Source organism: Hordeum vulgare, chromosome 2H (genome assembly GCF_904849725.1).
Source record: "Hordeum vulgare subsp. vulgare chromosome 2H, MorexV3_pseudomolecules_assembly, whole genome shotgun sequence".
NCBI lineage: Eukaryota > Viridiplantae > Streptophyta > Magnoliopsida > Poales > Poaceae > Hordeum > Hordeum vulgare.
In genome coordinates, this window is record NC_058519.1 from 19,224,456 (window position 1) to 19,242,972 (window position 18,517).

At 40.4% G+C, this 18,517-nt stretch overlaps 1 protein-coding gene and 1 pseudogene across 1 annotated transcript; both read left to right on the plus strand.

Annotated features, from left to right (window-relative positions):
• The first annotated feature begins 795 nt into the window (after window positions 1-795).
• On the plus strand, window positions 796-5,711 carry LOC123429266 (2-oxoglutarate-dependent dioxygenase 11-like). The gene is made up of 4 exons (XM_045113323.1): window positions 796-1,080; window positions 3,043-3,290; window positions 3,992-4,313; window positions 5,203-5,711. The coding sequence occupies exons 1-4, from the start codon at window positions 796-798 to the stop codon at window positions 5,446-5,448; spliced, it is 1,101 nt and encodes a 366-aa protein (XP_044969258.1). The 3' UTR covers window positions 5,449-5,711.
• A 3,950-nt stretch (window positions 5,712-9,661) lies between these two features.
• LOC123425054 lies at window positions 9,662-16,826 on the plus strand (annotated as a pseudogene).
• Window positions 16,827-18,517: the final 1,691 nt, after the last annotated feature.

Sequence of the window (18,517 nt, forward strand, 5' to 3'; positions counted from 1 at the left end):
GTATTCCGTCTGCCGCCTCATCTCTGGTACGGAGGTGTATGCGTGTTACATGGACCAATGCGCCCACCTTACGAAGCACGGGGTTTGGGAGGATGAAGCCCGCCCCGCCGGCAACATGGTTAATGCGGAGCCTCCGAATGCGGCATCGTGCATTGTCTTGGACAAGGAAGCCGTCCGTGCCCGCATCCTCCAAAAGCGAACAAAGACGTCAAGGAGCCAGTAAGGACAAGGGCGGTCCTAAATTTACTACGCATGTAGAAATGGCAATTGTTGTTAGTCCGATAGCATCGTATTGATGTAGTTTTCCGATGCTCTGTTCCGCATCATAGAGATATACAGTTTAGTGGTTGTATGGATTAGGTCATTAGGAGTTTGCTAAGGTATCCGGCCGGTCGTGGATTCTTTTTTAGGGATTAGCGATTACTGTCCTTGGACGGTGAGAGGCGGGATTTACCTATATGCGGCTGTAGATGCTGTTATATCCCAGTTAAACCTCGGCCATTAGCCGCCGGCCGTTTTGTTAGCATCGATCGGTAAGTCCAAATACATGGATCGGACGGCCTTCCGGGCGAGCCGGTCGAGGAATCATTCGCATTTTCTGATTCGTTTCATGTAGTAACAAACACAAAAATTCAATCAACAATCTATCAGTCCCTCCGTCTCTAAACTTAACATGAGATATTTATTTTGAAATGGAAGGATTATATTGTACTCCTATATAATAGCCTGATCGATGGCTGGATCCCTGTAACTTTACTAGGGAGAAGCACTTAGTGGACAGCTAGCTTAGCTACCATGGAGGTGGAGGCAGCGGGCGGCAGCGCCGGCGAGATCAGGTGGTCGAAGCTGGGAACGTCGCTTCCCGTCGCGAACGTGCAGGCTCTGGTGGCGTCCGCCGGCGAGCTGACGGTTGACCAGATCGAACGGTACATCCAGCCGGACATCGACGCGCACGCCGTTCTCCCCGAGCACTCCGGCGAGGTTCCCGTGATCGACCTCAGCAACCTCTTGAGCCCCGAGTCCGTCGAGGCAGAGGCCGCGAAGCTCAGGTTTGCCTGCGCGGAGTGGGGCTTCTTTCAGGTGCGTCACTACTGTAAATTGCTGACCACTTACATGCAGAATTACACGCCACGCACTCAACTTGAGGCCATAGTACTATCCAACAGTTTTGATGTATTCACTTTCTGGGCAAAAATATCGTCTAATTGCGTGTTTAACATGCGAAGCACCAACACAAGCACACCGGATACTACGAAAATATTTAGGTCCGAAAAACCTGTGCTTTCCTTTCAATTTAAATTGCCCAAAAGATGAGTGTGGTTAGAAAGACTATTGCCTTCCGGTTAAGAATGGTCTCGTTACATACAATAATACTACACCTACGTAATTTTCTAGGTGGGTGGGCCTCTCATCCCCTCAACTCTCAATCAGAATTTGCCAACTGGAGTTTACGTAAAACTCATTCGTAAGTCTACGTATGTATAGCATTGCTCCGTTACATAAGCCAACCCACCGCTCCAAGGTGGATTGCAAGGAGTATCAGTTCAAAGTATCCATATATTTCAATTGTAGCCATCCTTAGATCATGTCCCTGAATGTGAAGCGACACTTGAAGAAGAGTTGATCTGGCAATTCTTAAGTGTGCTTACATAGAGAGCAAAGAGCATAAATGGGCCATCCACGCTTGGCCAGATATCTACAGTTAAATCCTATTTTAGACGGCCAACAAAAGCAAAAAAACTTGATTTTAGGTGGCGCCCATACTTGCAGACAACATACTCCATGACAGAGTGGATGATGCCAAGGAATTGAGCCTTGTAGGCGTACTCCGCCGACTAAACTCTGTTGTTGGTGTGCTTTCAAGTAATATCATCCTCGGCCTCTTCAAAAAGAATGAAGTCATGCAAAATGGTCAAGAGAAAAGCTTGACTAAAGTTTGATCTTGAAAACCCGTGCCTCATCCTTTAAAGCCTCCCGAACTTTGCACTAGCGTCTTCCTTGCAGATGCCTCATAAATGAGAGGCGCCATGTCCTTAGGTTTTCTATCATGCATCCAAGGGAAGTCCTAGAAGGGTGTTCATTTTGGGTGCCCACGGAAGAAAAGAAATTGGATGCAATCATGACATGAGGGTAACAACTTTTGAACTCATGGGTGTGTTGTAACACAAACATGTAAACTATATTCTCTTCTTAATCAATTGGCGCACCGGTCCATATTATACTACTACGACAAACAAACAGATTTGGTTTGCTTACCTGTTGGTTGATTCTAGAAAACCATTTAAATATTTAGAAAAGTATCAATAAATAAAAAAGATTCCCAAGACAAAGAAAAACATCTATCTTGAAAACTAATTTCAAATTAGTAACAAGAAATTAAAGTTATGTCAAAAAATATAAAACCATGAAAATATTTACAAAAACAATAGATCTTAGGTTTTAAAAGCAGAAACTCATAAGTATTCCCCGAGTACTGGAAATTCTAGTAAACTCACAAATCATGTAGTAACAATAATGAAGACTCACAAGAATGTATACACTTCAAGATTCTTCATAAAATAGTCATGTGATTTCTCAAATTGTTTTGATCTTTTTTGCATACTACTTATGGTTTTATTTTTATATATTTTGTTATTTTTGACTTCATATTTTTAATATTTTGCGTAACTTTTCTAGAATATTTCCACTTTAAAATATATATTTTTACTTGTTCAGATCTCAAACTTTTATACTTATTCATATTTTATAATTATATAACTTTCTTCCCTTGAATTTTTCCTTAGTATCTTTACTATTGATTAGTTATAATTTTCCCACTTATTTGAACCCGGTTCCATATTGCTTTGATCGTGGTTAGTGACCAAATTAGACATGCTTCAAAAGTTTACGGCTTGGGATATCTTACACTCGAATGCAAGGACTTTTTGTTGAATTGGCGTAGAGATTATAAAAACTCTATTAATTACTAGATTCAGTCATTCCATCACTCAAAAAATATGTTTGATTAAGGGTGATTCTTTGTACAACATTTGTAATATGCAGGTTGTAAATCATGGAATACCAGATGAGGTCATCACGGATATCAAGCAAGATATTCAGAAGTTCTTTCAACTCCCCTTAGAAGTTAAGAATGCCTATGCGCAGCGCCCAGGGGATCTTCAAGGTTATGGCCAAGCGTTTGTTGTCTCTGATGATCAAAAGCTAGACTGGTCTGACTTGATTGCCCTCTTCGCCCAACCAACCCAAGGCCGTGATATGAGTTACTGGCCAACTCAGCCCCATACTTTCAGGTTAGAGTGTGTATGTTTGAAATGTGTAGATGGATAAAAATGGCATAAGAATGCATTCCTTCTATTCAAAGCATCAGATTAAGAAAAAATGTTAATTTGGTCCAAAACTTGAGTTGAATCGAGATTGGATTAAGAATACTTTTGGTACACATAATCTTTTGGTAAAATGACCGGAATTTTGAACTACGGCATTCTTTTTCACTGCTATAGTGTGCCATATTTTTGTGTCTGACATTTTTATTCAAAACCATGCTTTGAATAGAACAAAGGAACAAATTTTCAAAATGTTCAAAACTTATGTTCAGCAAAATGTTCAAAACTTATATATTCAAAACCATGCCCTCGTTAATTTGGTGAATTCAGCAAAATGTTCAAAACTTATATATTCAAAAATTACTGACACCTGACGTACAAACGAACAAAGGAACAAATGGACATTGAGTTTTTTGATAAAATAGATTGATTTTACATTTTACAGGGTAATATTTTCATCATATATATCTAGCAGCTAAGTTTTTTACATGGTTCATGGTACTACCCAACAAAGGGCCAGCCTGGGGATCATACAAGCAACAATTTTTTTGGCTTCTTATTTGTGTTTGATACTAATACAAGTTAGGTCCGGTCATACAAAGCTCGAAGTATTTCAATATGTAGCGATACCTAGCATTAACATAACAATATCATGGTTATGGCCGCAGGAATTCTGTTGAAGAGTATTCATTGGAGGTGATGAAACTCGCTCATTCCCTGAACGTCTTCATTGCCAAAACACTAGATGTTGCTCCTGAACTGCTGGCAGACAAACATGTGGCACAATTTCTTAGGATGAGCTACTACCCTCCATGCACATCAATGCCAAAAAAGGTTCTAGGATTCTCACCACATTCTGATGGATCTTTTTTAACTATTCTGTTGGAAATTAATTCAGTTCAGGGCTTACAAATTAGAAGATCTGGTGCATGGATTCCTGTGAAACCACGTCATGATGCACTACTGGTGAATGTGGGTGACCTTCTTGAGGTATGCTTCATTACAAGATCTAGTGCATGAATTTCTCTCAAACTAATTGTCATATAAAATAGGAAAAATGTTCTTTTATGATCCTTACTTGTGCTTGGGTGAAGAGAAATCCTCATTCCATAATTTTCCTCTTCCCACTATTAGAAACTCTACCCCACCCCCCTGCGCACACACACAACACCAAATGAAAGTGCTTATGTCTGATGTATCATGATTTGTTACAATATTTTGGTACCTGAGATGGCGAAAGTACTTCTTGATTCATCGAATGTTACTTCATTATTTCTACCACATTGTATATGTTGGATTGTTGGTTCAAAAATAGCCATGATTTTGGGCAAGCATTATTTCTAAGTATTTTTGAGACTTTCAAGGGACACAAAAGAAGAAGGTTCACCTAATCAAACAAGTGAGGCATCGAGCCACCTTTGTAACCCTCGCCGTACGTCTGGCCAACTCTGCTAAGAAACTTCATTAGTGTTCGAAGAAAACACCGATTGCAATTTCTCTTTGGACAAGCTATGTGGTTACTATTATTCCTATTCTCTGTTTGCTAACGGGACGAGGTTATGATAAACAAAAAATATTATGGTCATGTTCAACAGTTACCCAACTATTTGATTTTAATGACTTCCAAGAAATCTTGATCAAGTAAAGCGAAAAATTTAAAGCCCTATAAGCAAAGGCACCTTTTTTTCTAGAAATAGGGGTCGGATTATTGGCAAAGCAATAGTTGAATGGCGTGTACGGAAGTTTTTCCTGTACAGTGGTGTGTTACTTGTGTACTTCTCAAACTACTTCCTACTTTATATGAATGATGGACTATCTTTTTCAAGGATATAGATCAGAACATTGATATTTGTCTAAATTAATTTTGCTCTTATTATAGATTATGTCGAACGGGAAGTACAAGAGCATTGAGCATCGGGTCACCATAAATGCCCACAAGGAGCGACTATCTATATCAGCATTTCACGTCCCAAACTATGATGGAATAATTTCACCAATTTTGGGAACTACGGAAGAGAAGATGTTATACAAAACAGTGGGAGTAGAAGAGTATGCAAGACTCTATTTCGCAAATAAACTAGAAGGAAAGAGAGCCCTGGATTATGCGAAGTTATCCGGAATATGAGGATACCCTACTGAACTTTGTCGTTCTAGATAAAATCTTAAACTAATATTCGAGCTTCATTGTAATGGACATTTATTTCTCATTGGGACCAATCAGCTAGATGTTTATCACTTCATTTGAATATATGCATTTTACTTTCGGATGCCGCCATGGGGAAGAAGAAAATATAGGCTAAAATTCTTCTTCTATTACAGTTGTGTGGTACTTGAAAGACGGAAATACGTTTACTGCAAACCCTTGCTCCAAACCACCAAGAAAGAAGGGTGGCACCAAAGGGAAGAAGAGAATAATAGACAGGGAATACAACCGTCCTATATGTTAGCCACCCAACTAATTATTGGTACTTAAGAGAGTGAATTTTCAGCATCCAGGTGTCTAGGCACCCTATATGAACAGTAACATTAAAATAAATAGAAAAAAATAAAAAAATCTGAAACTTTGTAAGATTAAAAATGATTAAAATTTCTAGGTGCTTAAATTTTTTCATGCCAAAAAAACATTTAAGAAGCTTTACACATGAAAAATATTTTACTAATTTAAATTTTAAGAACTTTTAGCATTAAAATCTGAAACTTGTTTGTACACCTTTGTCTACGTGATATTTTGACGTGAAAACTTGTAAGAACCTACAAAATTTAACCATCTTATATGTTTCAAAGTTTTAGATTTCTGTAAACTTTTTTTTATTTTTTTATTTTACTATTTATAAAGGTATCTAGGCACCCGGATGTTGTTACACCTTTATTTATTTATTTTGTTTAACTGAGACTACGGCCATCTCATTTTGTTCACACTTGGATTATGTATGTAGACTTGATAGGTTTTGAGCTGCCCGGAGCTCTTCTATTGCCCGCCTGTAGTACAAGATATTGTAAACATTGTCGCAATGATCAAGTTGAAGAAACATCAATGCATCTTTTTTGAGGTTCGAGTGTTGCGGAGGGCGGCGGCCGCCCAGGAGCAACGAAGTGCAACCCGAACGATCATCTCCTTCTCAGGACCGCAGGGATGAGCTCATGGTCGATGGATCCGAAGCTGAAGGACTCGGATCCGTTGCCTGCCATGCTAGAGAAGGCCAAAAGTTGCCGGAGATGAGTTTGGATGACGGATGTGAGTGGAGGGGAGTGAAGTGAAATGGGTAGGGTTTGGTCCGACGAGCGGATGAGAATGAATATATGTGGGGTCAATGCGGGCTAGGCGGTCATTCCCGAGGTCCCACATATATGTGCCATATTTGGGCTGAATATGACGGGTGTCGGTCAGGCCGGACGTTTGAGGCCTTTTTAGGGGGCCCGGTTGAATCGAAATTTCGTGACGGGTCAATGACCGGATGGCCTGTCTGGACTTTGAGACGGATAGAAGGGTCTGATTATAGATGCTCTTAGATGACACTCATGCAAAGCAAAAGAAGGAGAATTTCAGCCTTCGATGATATAAGTATATCATATGGAGAACTCCCCAAGCAGATTGCCATGGATATAAATGTTCTAGGATGTTGGAATATTTGGACTGATCGAAATGGCAAAATTGTCACAAATGAAGTTAAGAGTGTAGTAACCTGGAGATACTATTTAAACAAGACTTGATACTTTTGAGCCACATAGTAAAGGTTAGGAATGCGAGATGCCAAGATTTGCTGAAGACCCATCTGTGATATCGGTGTTTGTTGATGTCCAATTGTAGAATTATAGCTGGATTCTCAGACCTGAGTCGAGGCTCCCGCGACACCTAGGGTTCCCCCTCCCCACTCCGTCGCCGTCGGCCCTCCCGCCGGTTAGGCTCCTCCTCCGCCCCCATCCCCCTCCTCCTCCCTCCCCCTCCTCCCGGATCCGCCTCGCGCCGCCTCCCCGAGAGGTGGCCGGGGCGGCACGCAAGCTCCTGTCCCGCAGGCGGCCTCCTCCTCCGGCTCCCCTCCCCCGCCGCCACCGGCGGGCGCCCCTTTCCCCGCGCGCTCGGTTCCCCTTCCCGGGGCAAGGGACGGCGGCGGTGCAGCTCAGCCGGATGCGGTCCGCACGACCCGGTGGTGGTGGCCGGCGGCGGTGAGGTGGTAGCGCTGCTCTTTGGCGGCAGCGCGGCGTGGTGGTGCGGGTGGCCCGTGGCGCTCCCCAGGCCCAGATCTACGCCCTGCCGTCCCTATCTGGGTCCTAGTGGGCCGGCTACCGGCGTGGCTACGGTGTCTTCTGCATGGTGGTGAGGAGGAGCAGTTTGGATGGGGGTGGCGTCGCCGACGATGGGCCTGTTGCAGCGTGATGGCGGGAGCTTCAGGGGGGTCCTAGCCGGGCTTGGGGGCCACGGGCTTGGTATGCTCCTGCTACTGCGTCCGGTCGGCTACCGTCGTTGACGGTGGAGGTTGAGCCCTGTCGCGTGCCGAAGGTGCTCCTGCTCCTAGTCCCGGCTCCTCTTCATCGCTATGCAGGTCTCTCCTTACGGCGCTATGGTGAAACGGCGCAGAGGCCTCAAGACCGTGTTGGTGCAGGGTGTGGTCGGCTTAGTGGTAGGCTCCGGAGCGCCCGAGGTGCAGGTTGGGATCGGGGGAAACCCCTGTCGCCCTGGCCGACACTGACGCAGTGACGTCGTTGGGTGTCGCCGAACCTTCCTGCAGGGCGTCGGGGCTACCCTTCCTCGCGCCTCGTTGCGTACCGGGGGAAACCCTTGGCAACAACGTCCTCATCGTCGCATTCCTTCTTGGAGATGTTGATAGGTACCGGCGCTTTGGAGTCTTGAAGCTTGGTGGAAGACTCTTTGTGGACACAGCGATCGCGAGTCTTTTGTGTTTTTTGTCGATCCGCCGGTGTAGGCATTTATTTCTTTTGTATTTTCTTTTCCTTTTCTTTTGGGTGTGATTGTGTTGTTTCCGCCCTAGCACCTATCGTCGGTTGTACTGTTCGGTTGCTTTATAATACAAAGCGGGACGAAACTCTTTTTCGTCGTTATTTGTGTTTGTTTAAGAGTTACATGCTTCGTCTTTAAGCTAGAACACGCCAGGTGATGTATGTTCAGGCCCTGGCACCTCACTTAACTCTTCAGATGCTATATGTTGTTTCCACTCGCGAAAAAAAAAGATGATGTATGTTGTTTTACCACGTGGTTCTAAAGTTATTCTTTTCAATGAGCCTAGAAGGTAATTAATTTCAATGAGCCTAAGGCTGCGCTTGGATGGGGTGTAAGTAAATACAGGTGTATCAATTTCACAGGTGTATTTTACCGGAGCTAGAAGATTTCCAGCCAAAAACAAAACGACGGGAAGAGATCTGTATTTTTTCTACAGAGGTGTTTGAGGCAAAACGGTAATCCAAACAAGGCCTAAGGTTACTCATAGTGAGAAGTCTCATATACTAATATCATGTATATAATATTAGTTTATGATATCTTATTTATTATCATACATGGCACAAAGTAATATACTCCCTCCATTCATAAATATGAGTTTTTAAAAAAAATCACTACGAATTACATATGAATATATATAGACATATTTATGTGTTCACTAATTTTGCTCTCTATGTAGTTCATATTATAATATATTTAAAAAACTTATATTTAGAAACTGATGAGGTAGTATTTAACACGATGTGGTACCCTTTTTTTTTGTAAGTTAACATGATACACTATCTACATACATATATTACTCTGATCCTTTTTATTTTCTTTAATTTTTTGTCACATACGTTTGCTATTTTCAAGTGTAAGATACCTGCTAAGAGCATGGTCAATAGTACAGCCAGCTGCTGGCTATATGATGTTGACACGTCATCTATAGCCAAGCTTATAGCCCGCAAGTACAATAGGTAGATGTAAATAAATACTACTTTATTGATACAAGGCCCATCATCTTTTCTCACAAAGTGCCTAGGAACACGTGTTACAGCCAGCTGTTAGTTTATATCCCGCTTCTCTTCTCTCTTCTCTTCTCTCTTTTCCAACTCATCACAAATATATTATTTAAAGTCTTACAGCATACGTCATCCTATTGTACTTGCTCTAAGATACCAGTACCATGGTTTAAAAAAAAAAAGATACCAGGACTCTCTGATCGATGGTCAGTGACTACCCCGCTTGTCGGGAAAGTGCCGAGCGCTCCTGAGCACGCTTACTAGATCATTTCACACCGCACTCTCACCGCGCGCGTTATTTTTCCAGCCAATCAAGTTCGGGTAGCTTACCACGTGGTGTGGAGTATTGACAGTCTTACATGATAGTCTCTGATCCATGGCTGGATCCCTGGACAAATTAGCAACCCAAAGTGACTTCGCTAGCTAGAGCACTGAGTAGAGAACTAGCTAGCTGCACTGATGGAGGTGGAGGCAGAGAGTGGCAGCGCCGGCGAGAGCAGGTGGTCGAAGCTGGGAGTGACGCTTCCCGCCAGGAACGTCCAGGCCCTGGCAGAGTCCGCCGGCGACCTCACGGCCGACACGATCGAGCGGTACATCTGGTCCGGCATCGACGAACTCGCCGTTCTCCCCGAGCACTCCGATGACGTTCCGGTGATCGACCTCGGCAAGCTCTCTTGAGCTCCGAGTCAGCTGACTCGGAGGCCTCAAAGCTCAGATTTGCTTGCGAGGAGTGGGGCTTCTTTCAGTTTCAGGTGCGTCACTGAATCGATGGACTGATTTATTTTATTTGGGATAATTACATTTGAGCTGTGTCACATCCGTTTGATTTGCCTCTAGATTTAAAAAACTCTTGTTTCTGCCCATGCTCGTTTACTCCACTTATGCTTTTGCCCTTTGACCTTTTGACCATAATTTTAAAAAATTCATAACGAATTCATACTAACTCAGAAAAAAATCAAATAAGATATTAAGATGTTCGAAGAAATATCACCTGCATTTGTATGTCATTTACATTCATGATAAATATGTCGGAAAGTTCATATCTCAATCTGAGCTCAAATGATGTCACCATGAATAGTAAAATCCATAAAAATTGAAAACAAATTCAGAAAAATTGAAAAATTTTAGTGAAAAACATTGACAAATGTTTGAAGTGGTTGCAAAGTTTCATCAAAGAATGAAATTTGTGAAAGTCGTGGCAAAAAAACAAAATCAGCACTTAAAAATGCTTTTGTTTTGGACCATCATTTTTGTTTTTTTTCCACGACTTCCATGAATGTCATTCTCAGATGGAACTTTGCAATTAATCAACATATTTTCATTGTTTTCCACTAAAAAATTTCAGGACTTTTTGAATTTGTTTTCAATTTTTTTGGATTTTACTATCCATGGTGACATCATATGAGCTGAAATTGAGATGTGGACTTTCCAGCAATTTTTTCATGAATTTAAATGACATGCACATATAGGTGACGTTTTTCCAAACATTTTGATATCTTATTTGAATTTTTCTGAGTTAGTATGAATTTGTTATGAAGTTTTCAAAGTAACAGTCAAACGGTCAAAGGGCAAAAATATAAGAGGAGCAAACGAGCTTGGAGAGAAACAAGAGTTTTTTTGAATTTATGGGCAAATTAAATGGATGTGACACAACTAGGGGCTCAAATGTAACTGTTCCATTTTATTTTGGCAAAGAAGGACTGAACTTGAGGCCATGTTGACCAACAAGTTCAATAGACATATTTGTTGTCAATGAAAAAAATATCATCACATTATGTGTCGAACATGTTGTTGTTGAAGCACCAACACAAGCATGAAAAAGACACAATCTTCTTCTTCCTTTACTCAATTGTTTTCTTAGGGGGCCTTTACTCAATTGTTGGTTGAATCCAGATTTGGTTGCTAAACTCCATTACTCGACATTATGGACCATACGGTTTCCTTAAATGTAGTAACAAACTTTGCTCCCAAGAGCATTACCAAAAGGGTAAGTTTTCTAACTAATGTCTCCACAGTCCACACCCCTGAATTCAATTGGGTGGGGCCCTTCTCCGAATTCCATCCAACCAAAAAATTCCACCTAAGGCCATCTTCAAGGCTGATTCGCATATTTGCTTCCGTATTCATTCGCGGGTAGGGGGCCAGTCGACAGATACAGATGCGGAAGCAGGCCATCCAATGCTACCCATAGGCATCCAGATCCATTTTTTACATCGGCACATACAAATCGCCACATAGATAGTATAGTCTAAAATAGATCAAATGTTCAAATGCGGCAGTAGATCTAATTTTAAAAAGTTCAAATATTACACTCTAATATTGTTGTCCCCCTTAACCGCCCACATAGTTTCAATTAGATATGTGTAGTACCCTTGGAGGCGATGGACTCGTCGAGTTCCGGCAAGGGTGTGGTGTGGCGATTAGGGTGGTGGAGCGGCGATGAAGCAAGAGAGAAGCACCGAAGGAAAGAAAATGGGAGGATGGAGGCATAGGGTCCGAAAGTGTTTTGGATGGGTCGGGCTATCCCGACTCCTTTAATGCCCCCACCCCCTCCCCAGTTTGTCTCGGATTTGTCAGAAAGAATACTTCCAGGCCGCTCGGCAAACCGATATAGCCCCATGTTTGATGGTTAAACACGTCTGGACAGGATAGCCCGGGCGGTTGCGGGTAGTTAAGGGTCCGATTTGGTCATACCCTAAGCCCATCTGCAAATCTAAGCCCATATGATGCGTTACGTAGGTGTAACATTGCTCCTACATTATACAGGCTTATGACCATGACATTATATATGATACTTAAGGCGGGGCAGGGTTGGGTCTATACAACAATAGTTGAATGGTGTATAGAGAAGGTTTTTCCTCAACAATGTCCTTTTGTAGTTCTCATACTACTTCCAACATTAAATCACAACTAAGTTTTCAATAATATTGATGAGAAACTTGATATTTATCTAATTTAATTTATTTATTATCTGTAGATTATGACGAATGGGAAGTACAAAAGCATTGAGCATAGGGTCACAATAAACGCTCATAAGGAGCGGATGTCTGTATCTGCATTTCATGTCCGAAAGTATGATGAAATAATTTCACCCATTTTGGGGAACAGCAAAGAGAAGCTGTTATACAAGACTGTAAAGGTAGAAGAGTATGCAAGACTTTTTTTCACAAACAAACTAGAAGGAAAGAGAGTCCTGGATCATGCAAAGTTATACCAAATATAAAGACCGTCTACCCAACTTTATCGTTCAATTAATTTTTCTTAAACTATTTTTTATTGCTTCAGTGTAATGGATATATATTTTTCATTGGAACCAATGAGTAACGTTGTTGTCACTTCATCTGAATCTTTGTATTAATTTCTGGATTTTTTACGAAAAGGGATTAATTTCCGGATATAGGTATTCTGAAATTCTGCTTTTGTTTTCACCACCACCACCATCAATAACAACAAATCTTCTATTACAGTTTATAACATCTGAAAAATGAAAAGAGTTTTGTCGATATCTTCTGTTTCATAACAAATTAAGAATACAACCGCCACCCACCAAATTGTTTGTACTTATTTCCTTTCAGTGGGATTACGAACATCTCATTATATTTATGCTGTGATCTTGTAGACTTTCGAACTGGGATTAACTGTGCATTACTGCCTGTAGTATACAAGACTGTAGAACAAACCGGCCTGTCGATGGGCTGCCTCACCGGGCGTTCACTAGTAGAAATAAGGGCTTTCGTCCCAGCTCGAAAAACACATTAGTCCCGGTTCCTTTACGAACCGGGACTAATGTTAGTATTAGTCCCGGTTCGAGCGGCAAAGGCGCCGGTCGGGCATTAGTCCCGGTTCAAATGGGACCTTTAGTCTCAGTTCGTGTCTCGAACCGGGACTAAAGGGTTTGGAGGATTTAGTCCCGGTTCGTGTCTTGGACCTTTAGTCCCGGTTCGTGTCTCGAACCGGGACTAAAGGGTTCAGAGGCTTTAGTCCCGGTTCATGTCTTGAACCGAGACTAAAGGGTAGACCTTTAGTCCCGGTTCGTGACACGAACCGGGACTAAAGGTGTTCAGATTTTTTTTTCTGTTTTTTAAATTCTTGTTTGTAGTTTCTGTTTTAAATTGCTTATATCTTTTAGGATATTTGATGTTTTTGATTGATTCTTTTTGCATCAGATTCAAAATTTTGTCTAGTTTCTGTTTGTGTCATTAGTTTTCAAATTTGAATGGTTTAAATTTGAATTTGTTTAAATTTGCTTCAAACTCAGTTTTTGAATAACTTGAGTTTACAAATAGTTTTTAACTTAATTATTTTTGCTCCCACTCATGTGTTAGATTGTTGTCACAGTAAGATTTATTTGGTTATTTTTAGAATAATTTAAATTAGGATTTTAATTAAAGAAATATTGTTTTGCTTATATAGTTGTTTTAGCCATTTAATTGTTGTTTTTTATTATTTTTAGTTAGTTCTTTCTGTAGATTTTAACATGTTGTAGTATGGTGCATATTTAATGCACAAAAAAAAATCTACAGTTCAATTAATTTTAAAAAAATGCCTTTGTACCAGATGGGTTTACGTCTGAAACCTTGATAGTTTGAGTTTTGTAGAAAATAAACAAAAATGATAAAATCTTCAAAAAATAAACAAAAATGATAAAATCTTCAAAAAATAAAATCCTTTGAGATGTTGTTAGGTTTTAGTGTCTAGTCGGTATAGAAATTTTGGGATGTGAATTTTGACCGTTTTTACAAAAAAAGGAAAAAAAATAAACGGCCATAACTTTTGCATACGACGTCCAAAAAAATTTAATATATCAAAAAAACTAGAAAAAATTGGTACTCGATTTCACCCGGGCTTGCCCGGTGAAGTTTTCTCACATGCTCAAAATTCCAAATGGAAAAAAAGTTATTTCTAAAAGAAGTTTTTTCCAAAAAAAAAAAGAAAAATCATTTTATTTAAAAATATTAGGTTGTTTTCATTGAAATTCACTATTATTGTTACTTATTATGTTTATTTTAATAATTGTTTGTAATTCAAAAAATTAAATCATGTGACATGACATCAAGACCCAAGTTGTTTAGGATTGATAGCTTACTATTGTCAAGAAAACAACAAGTGCACACTTGGCAACTAGGGGCGATAGAACCAGAAAGTTTAGCGTGCTCGGGCTGAAGCAGTGAAAGGATGGGTGATCGGCCGGGTAGTTAGACGATTTGAAATGAGTGATCCACGCTAGAGCAGTGAGGATGGGTGATTAGAGATTAAATTGTCAAATAATTCAAAGATTAGAAAATTGGAATAAAACATAAAAAATATTCAAAATAAAATTTGAAAAAAATTTAAAAAAAATCTACCTTTTCGGCTCAAACAAATAAAAAAAACAGACGGATCCTTTAGTCCCGGTTCGTAAGTAGAACCGGGACTAAAGGTACTCCCTCCGAGGCGGCCACGTGGAGCACCTTTGGTCCCGGCTTGGAACAGGGCCGGGACTAAAGGTTAGGCCTTTTGTCCCGCCCTTTAGTTCCGGTTGGTGAACCGGGACTAAAGCCCCTTACGGACTGGGACTATAGGCCCTGTCCCCACTAGTGGTTCTTGATTCCAAGTGTGTCAGTCCAAAAATAGTATATCCCTGTAAATTTCAGACACTAGCCGCCGGGCATTGTTTAGCATCGCTACGTCCAAACGCAGGGATATGAGTTTCTGGCCGAGTCAACATCCTATGTTCAGGTCAGAGTGTGCATTCTTTCCCTTTCTGAACTGGACTTCTTTTTCTTGATAGAGCAAAATTCGACATAAATCAACAATTTGCACTAACATGCTGAGAAAAAACAATATATAAGTGCTCCTACAGTTGGTATATTGTCTTTTGATCCAACTATTACTCCCTCCGTAAAGAAATATAAGATCGTTTTCGTTTAGATTCTTAAGTGTTGTGTATCTTCTCCATTATTTTATGCATATAAGAGAACTAACAATGGAGTATGCACATTGTGATTTTGCTTCATTAAGAGAACTATGACACACATTTGCTAATCCCTTACCGAAGAATGTTGTGCTCCTAATTAGAGTTGACACTATAGTTATGTGCATCCACTGATGCAGAGGCCCTGGATTTTAGATCGACTGTGTGCATTGACACTTCTAATAAATTTGTATCCATGATGAGGTTTCTTAACATGGTCCCTCTTACCCCCTCCTTTCAAATGAGTCCATGATAGGTATAGGAAAGATCCAGAACTTGCAAAAATATATTAAACCTCATCATCACAACATACACATGGTTCATTGACTTTTTTTATTTATGATTTAATCAGAGCTACTTTTTATTATTTACTTCATTGACTTTTGTCGATCAAACTTATACATTGATAAATTTAATAAAATCATGAAAAAAGAGAAACATATTGTTTTATGGTAATATATCTAAAATAAATATATTACCAATTTGTCTTTTTTAAGATTGACAATATGTGTTTTGTATATATTTAACATTAACAATAACATTCTTATTTATATTACCCCAGGAATTCCATCGAAGAATACTCCTCTAAATTGATGAAACTTGCTCTATTGCCAACTTCATTACAAAATCACTGGACATTGATCCTGAATTGGTGGCGGACAAAAATGTGGTGCAATATGTTAGGATGAACTACTACCCACGATGCACGTCGATGCCCAAAAGATTTTAGGCTTCTCTCCACATTCAGATGGATCTTTCCTAACTATTCTACTAGAAGTTAATTCAGTTCAAGGTCTACAAATTAGGAGACATGGTGCATGGATCCTAGTGAAACCACTAGCCAATGCATTGTTTGTGAATGTAGGTGACCTCCTCGAGGTATGATCATTTTAAAGTCAATTTAAAATTTGGCATAAAACGTCTCAAGCTTAGCTTATATAAAATACGAACAAAAATATTTCTATAGTTTTTATTTGTCCTCAGTGAATAGAGGTTCTCACTTACATAAATGTAATGTATATTTCCCCCGATTATAAATAGTTTAGGTTATTATAAGCAAAGAGTACTTTGCCAAGCTAGGTAATATTGTTATGCCTCTATGTTTTCTATCAATTCCTTGTACGAAATCCTAGTCAAATAAAACAAAGGGTTTATAAGCAAAGGCACCAATTTATTGGGTTAGCGGGTACGTTCTCAATCGTATACAGTTGAATGGTGTGTAGGGTGCTTTTTTGTCCAAAAAAGGCATCAAATTATATACTTCTCAAACTATTTCCACCTTCATTTCCAATGAGGAATTCGATACTATTGTAATTTTACTAAGTCGTTTTTTTATAGATTATGACGAATGGCAAGTACAAGAGCATTGAGCATAGGGTCACTATAAATTCCCACAAGGAATGGTTACCTATATCAGCGTTTCATGTCCCAAAGTATGATGGAATAGTTTCACCATTTTTGGGAGTTACAGACGAGATCACGAGAAGGTGTTATACAAGATAACAAAAGTGGAAGACTATTCAAGACTTTATTTGTCAAAGAAACTAGACGGAAAGAGGGCCCTGCATGATGCCAAGCTATCCCAGTCATAAGACTTGTCTACTCTACTTTGATATTTTAGATATACGTTCTTTTGTTCATTGTTTTTGATATATCTTACCACTTTTGTCAAGTGGTTTAGATATATATATTATTAAGTTAATTATTGACGCTTCAGCATTGGGACGAATCAGTGTGATGTTTGTTACTCCAAATCTCTGCATGACTGCATTTACTCTCTGCCTTTTCTTCTGAAAGAGGGTTCACCCCCGCCTCTGCATTTCCCTTTAGTTTTTCGTTTGGTGACGCATTTACTTTGTTTTTTTTTAAATGGAGGATTTTTTTTTTGCCTAGTTTCATTAATTAAACACAGAAGAGTACGAATTGTCGGTTATATAACCATGAAGGCCGAATATATGATACAAAGGGATTACTCTTCCGGAATAATGTTTCCCAGATACTTAGCCCCTGCCCTCACCCATGGCAGCGCCTCCGCCTTGATGGATGAAAATCCGTGAGTGAGCAACGAGACCTTGTTCTTAAAGATTACTGCATTCCTCTCGTTTCAAATTGCCCAACATATTAACATATTCATAGAGTTGAAGGCCTTCCTTTTGCGCCATTGAGAAGTCCACTGGATTCCCAACATCTTTGAACGGATGAAAGATCGGCCCAAGCGGTCGTGTGCGACTATATCCCCAGCCAATCGTTGACCATATTTCGAATCATGATCGAGTAGTGACATTTAAACATGAGGTGTGCGGCAGTTGGACGAACCCCTACGGACAAGTCTATCCGTCGCCCATACTCTGTTACGGATAATAAGCCGTGAGAAGAATTTAAATTTTGACGACGCGACGCGCAAACCTTCCAGACCATCTTAGGCATGTCGAATTTTATGAGTCCAGCGAATTGCATTATGTACGCCATGGCAGCAGAGCAGCATCTGTCCACCGTAAATTTTCATTGAATGACATCCTGAGTGTCGACTGTAAGTTGAACCTCCTGCACCTTGCTCCATAGATTGATGAGTTGTTGTATGTGATCAATAGAAAGGCCTCCCCGCCGTTTGATGCGGCAGATTTGATTACTGTTTGTCAGAGCCTTTTCCAAAGAGTCAATCTTGCACTTTGAAAGGGCGAAGATAGCCGAAGCCAAGTTATTTGGCTTTTGCCTCTGCAGCCAAGGCGTGAATCAGAAACTTGCCTTGGTGCCGTTATCCATGTGATGGTACATATATGCTGAAATTATTGTGTACTACCTTTGTATTATAATATATGACGTTTTAGCAGCTTAAATGAACTGCTAAAACATCATATACTAAGGTACGAAGGGAGTATTACTTTTTTTTTAAATGAGGATGACCCCTGGCCTCTCCACTTTATTAATTATTCATAAAAATCATACAAAGCAATACATCAATATGTCTGAAGTCGTCCTCTTGGCAACATCGTCGCTACTCCTATCCAATGATGAAGGGGTATAGAAAGTGTGAGTCACATACCCAGACCTCTCACTTAATCTAACATCTAAAGCTGGAGGCCCCGACCGAGCCACATACCGGGTCAGGGGCACAAACCGGTTCGACGCACACTCATAGGGACGTCGCCGTCGCCTTCCATCAATCCATCTTCAGAACAGTTACTGACATGTCGACCTTGCAAGGCCTCCCGTCGATGCCCCCACTGCGTCAGACAGCGCCTCCTCCCTACGCGTGCCCACCATCACGCATCCGTCGTCGAGA

What these genes read in the sequence shown, in the direction of transcription:
- LOC123429266 (XM_045113323.1), top strand. Translation starts at nt 796, where the DNA reads ATGGAGGTGGAGGCAGCGGGCGGCAGCGCCGGCGAGATCAGGTGGTCG. An exon ending in CGGAGTGGGGCTTCTTTCAG is followed by an intron (nt 1,081 to 3,042) that starts GTGCGTCACTAC and finishes TGTAATATGCAG; the next exon opens with GTTGTAAATCATGGAATACC. An exon ending in ACTCAGCCCCATACTTTCAG is followed by an intron (nt 3,291 to 3,991) that starts GTTAGAGTGTGT and finishes TTATGGCCGCAG; the next exon opens with GAATTCTGTTGAAGAGTATT.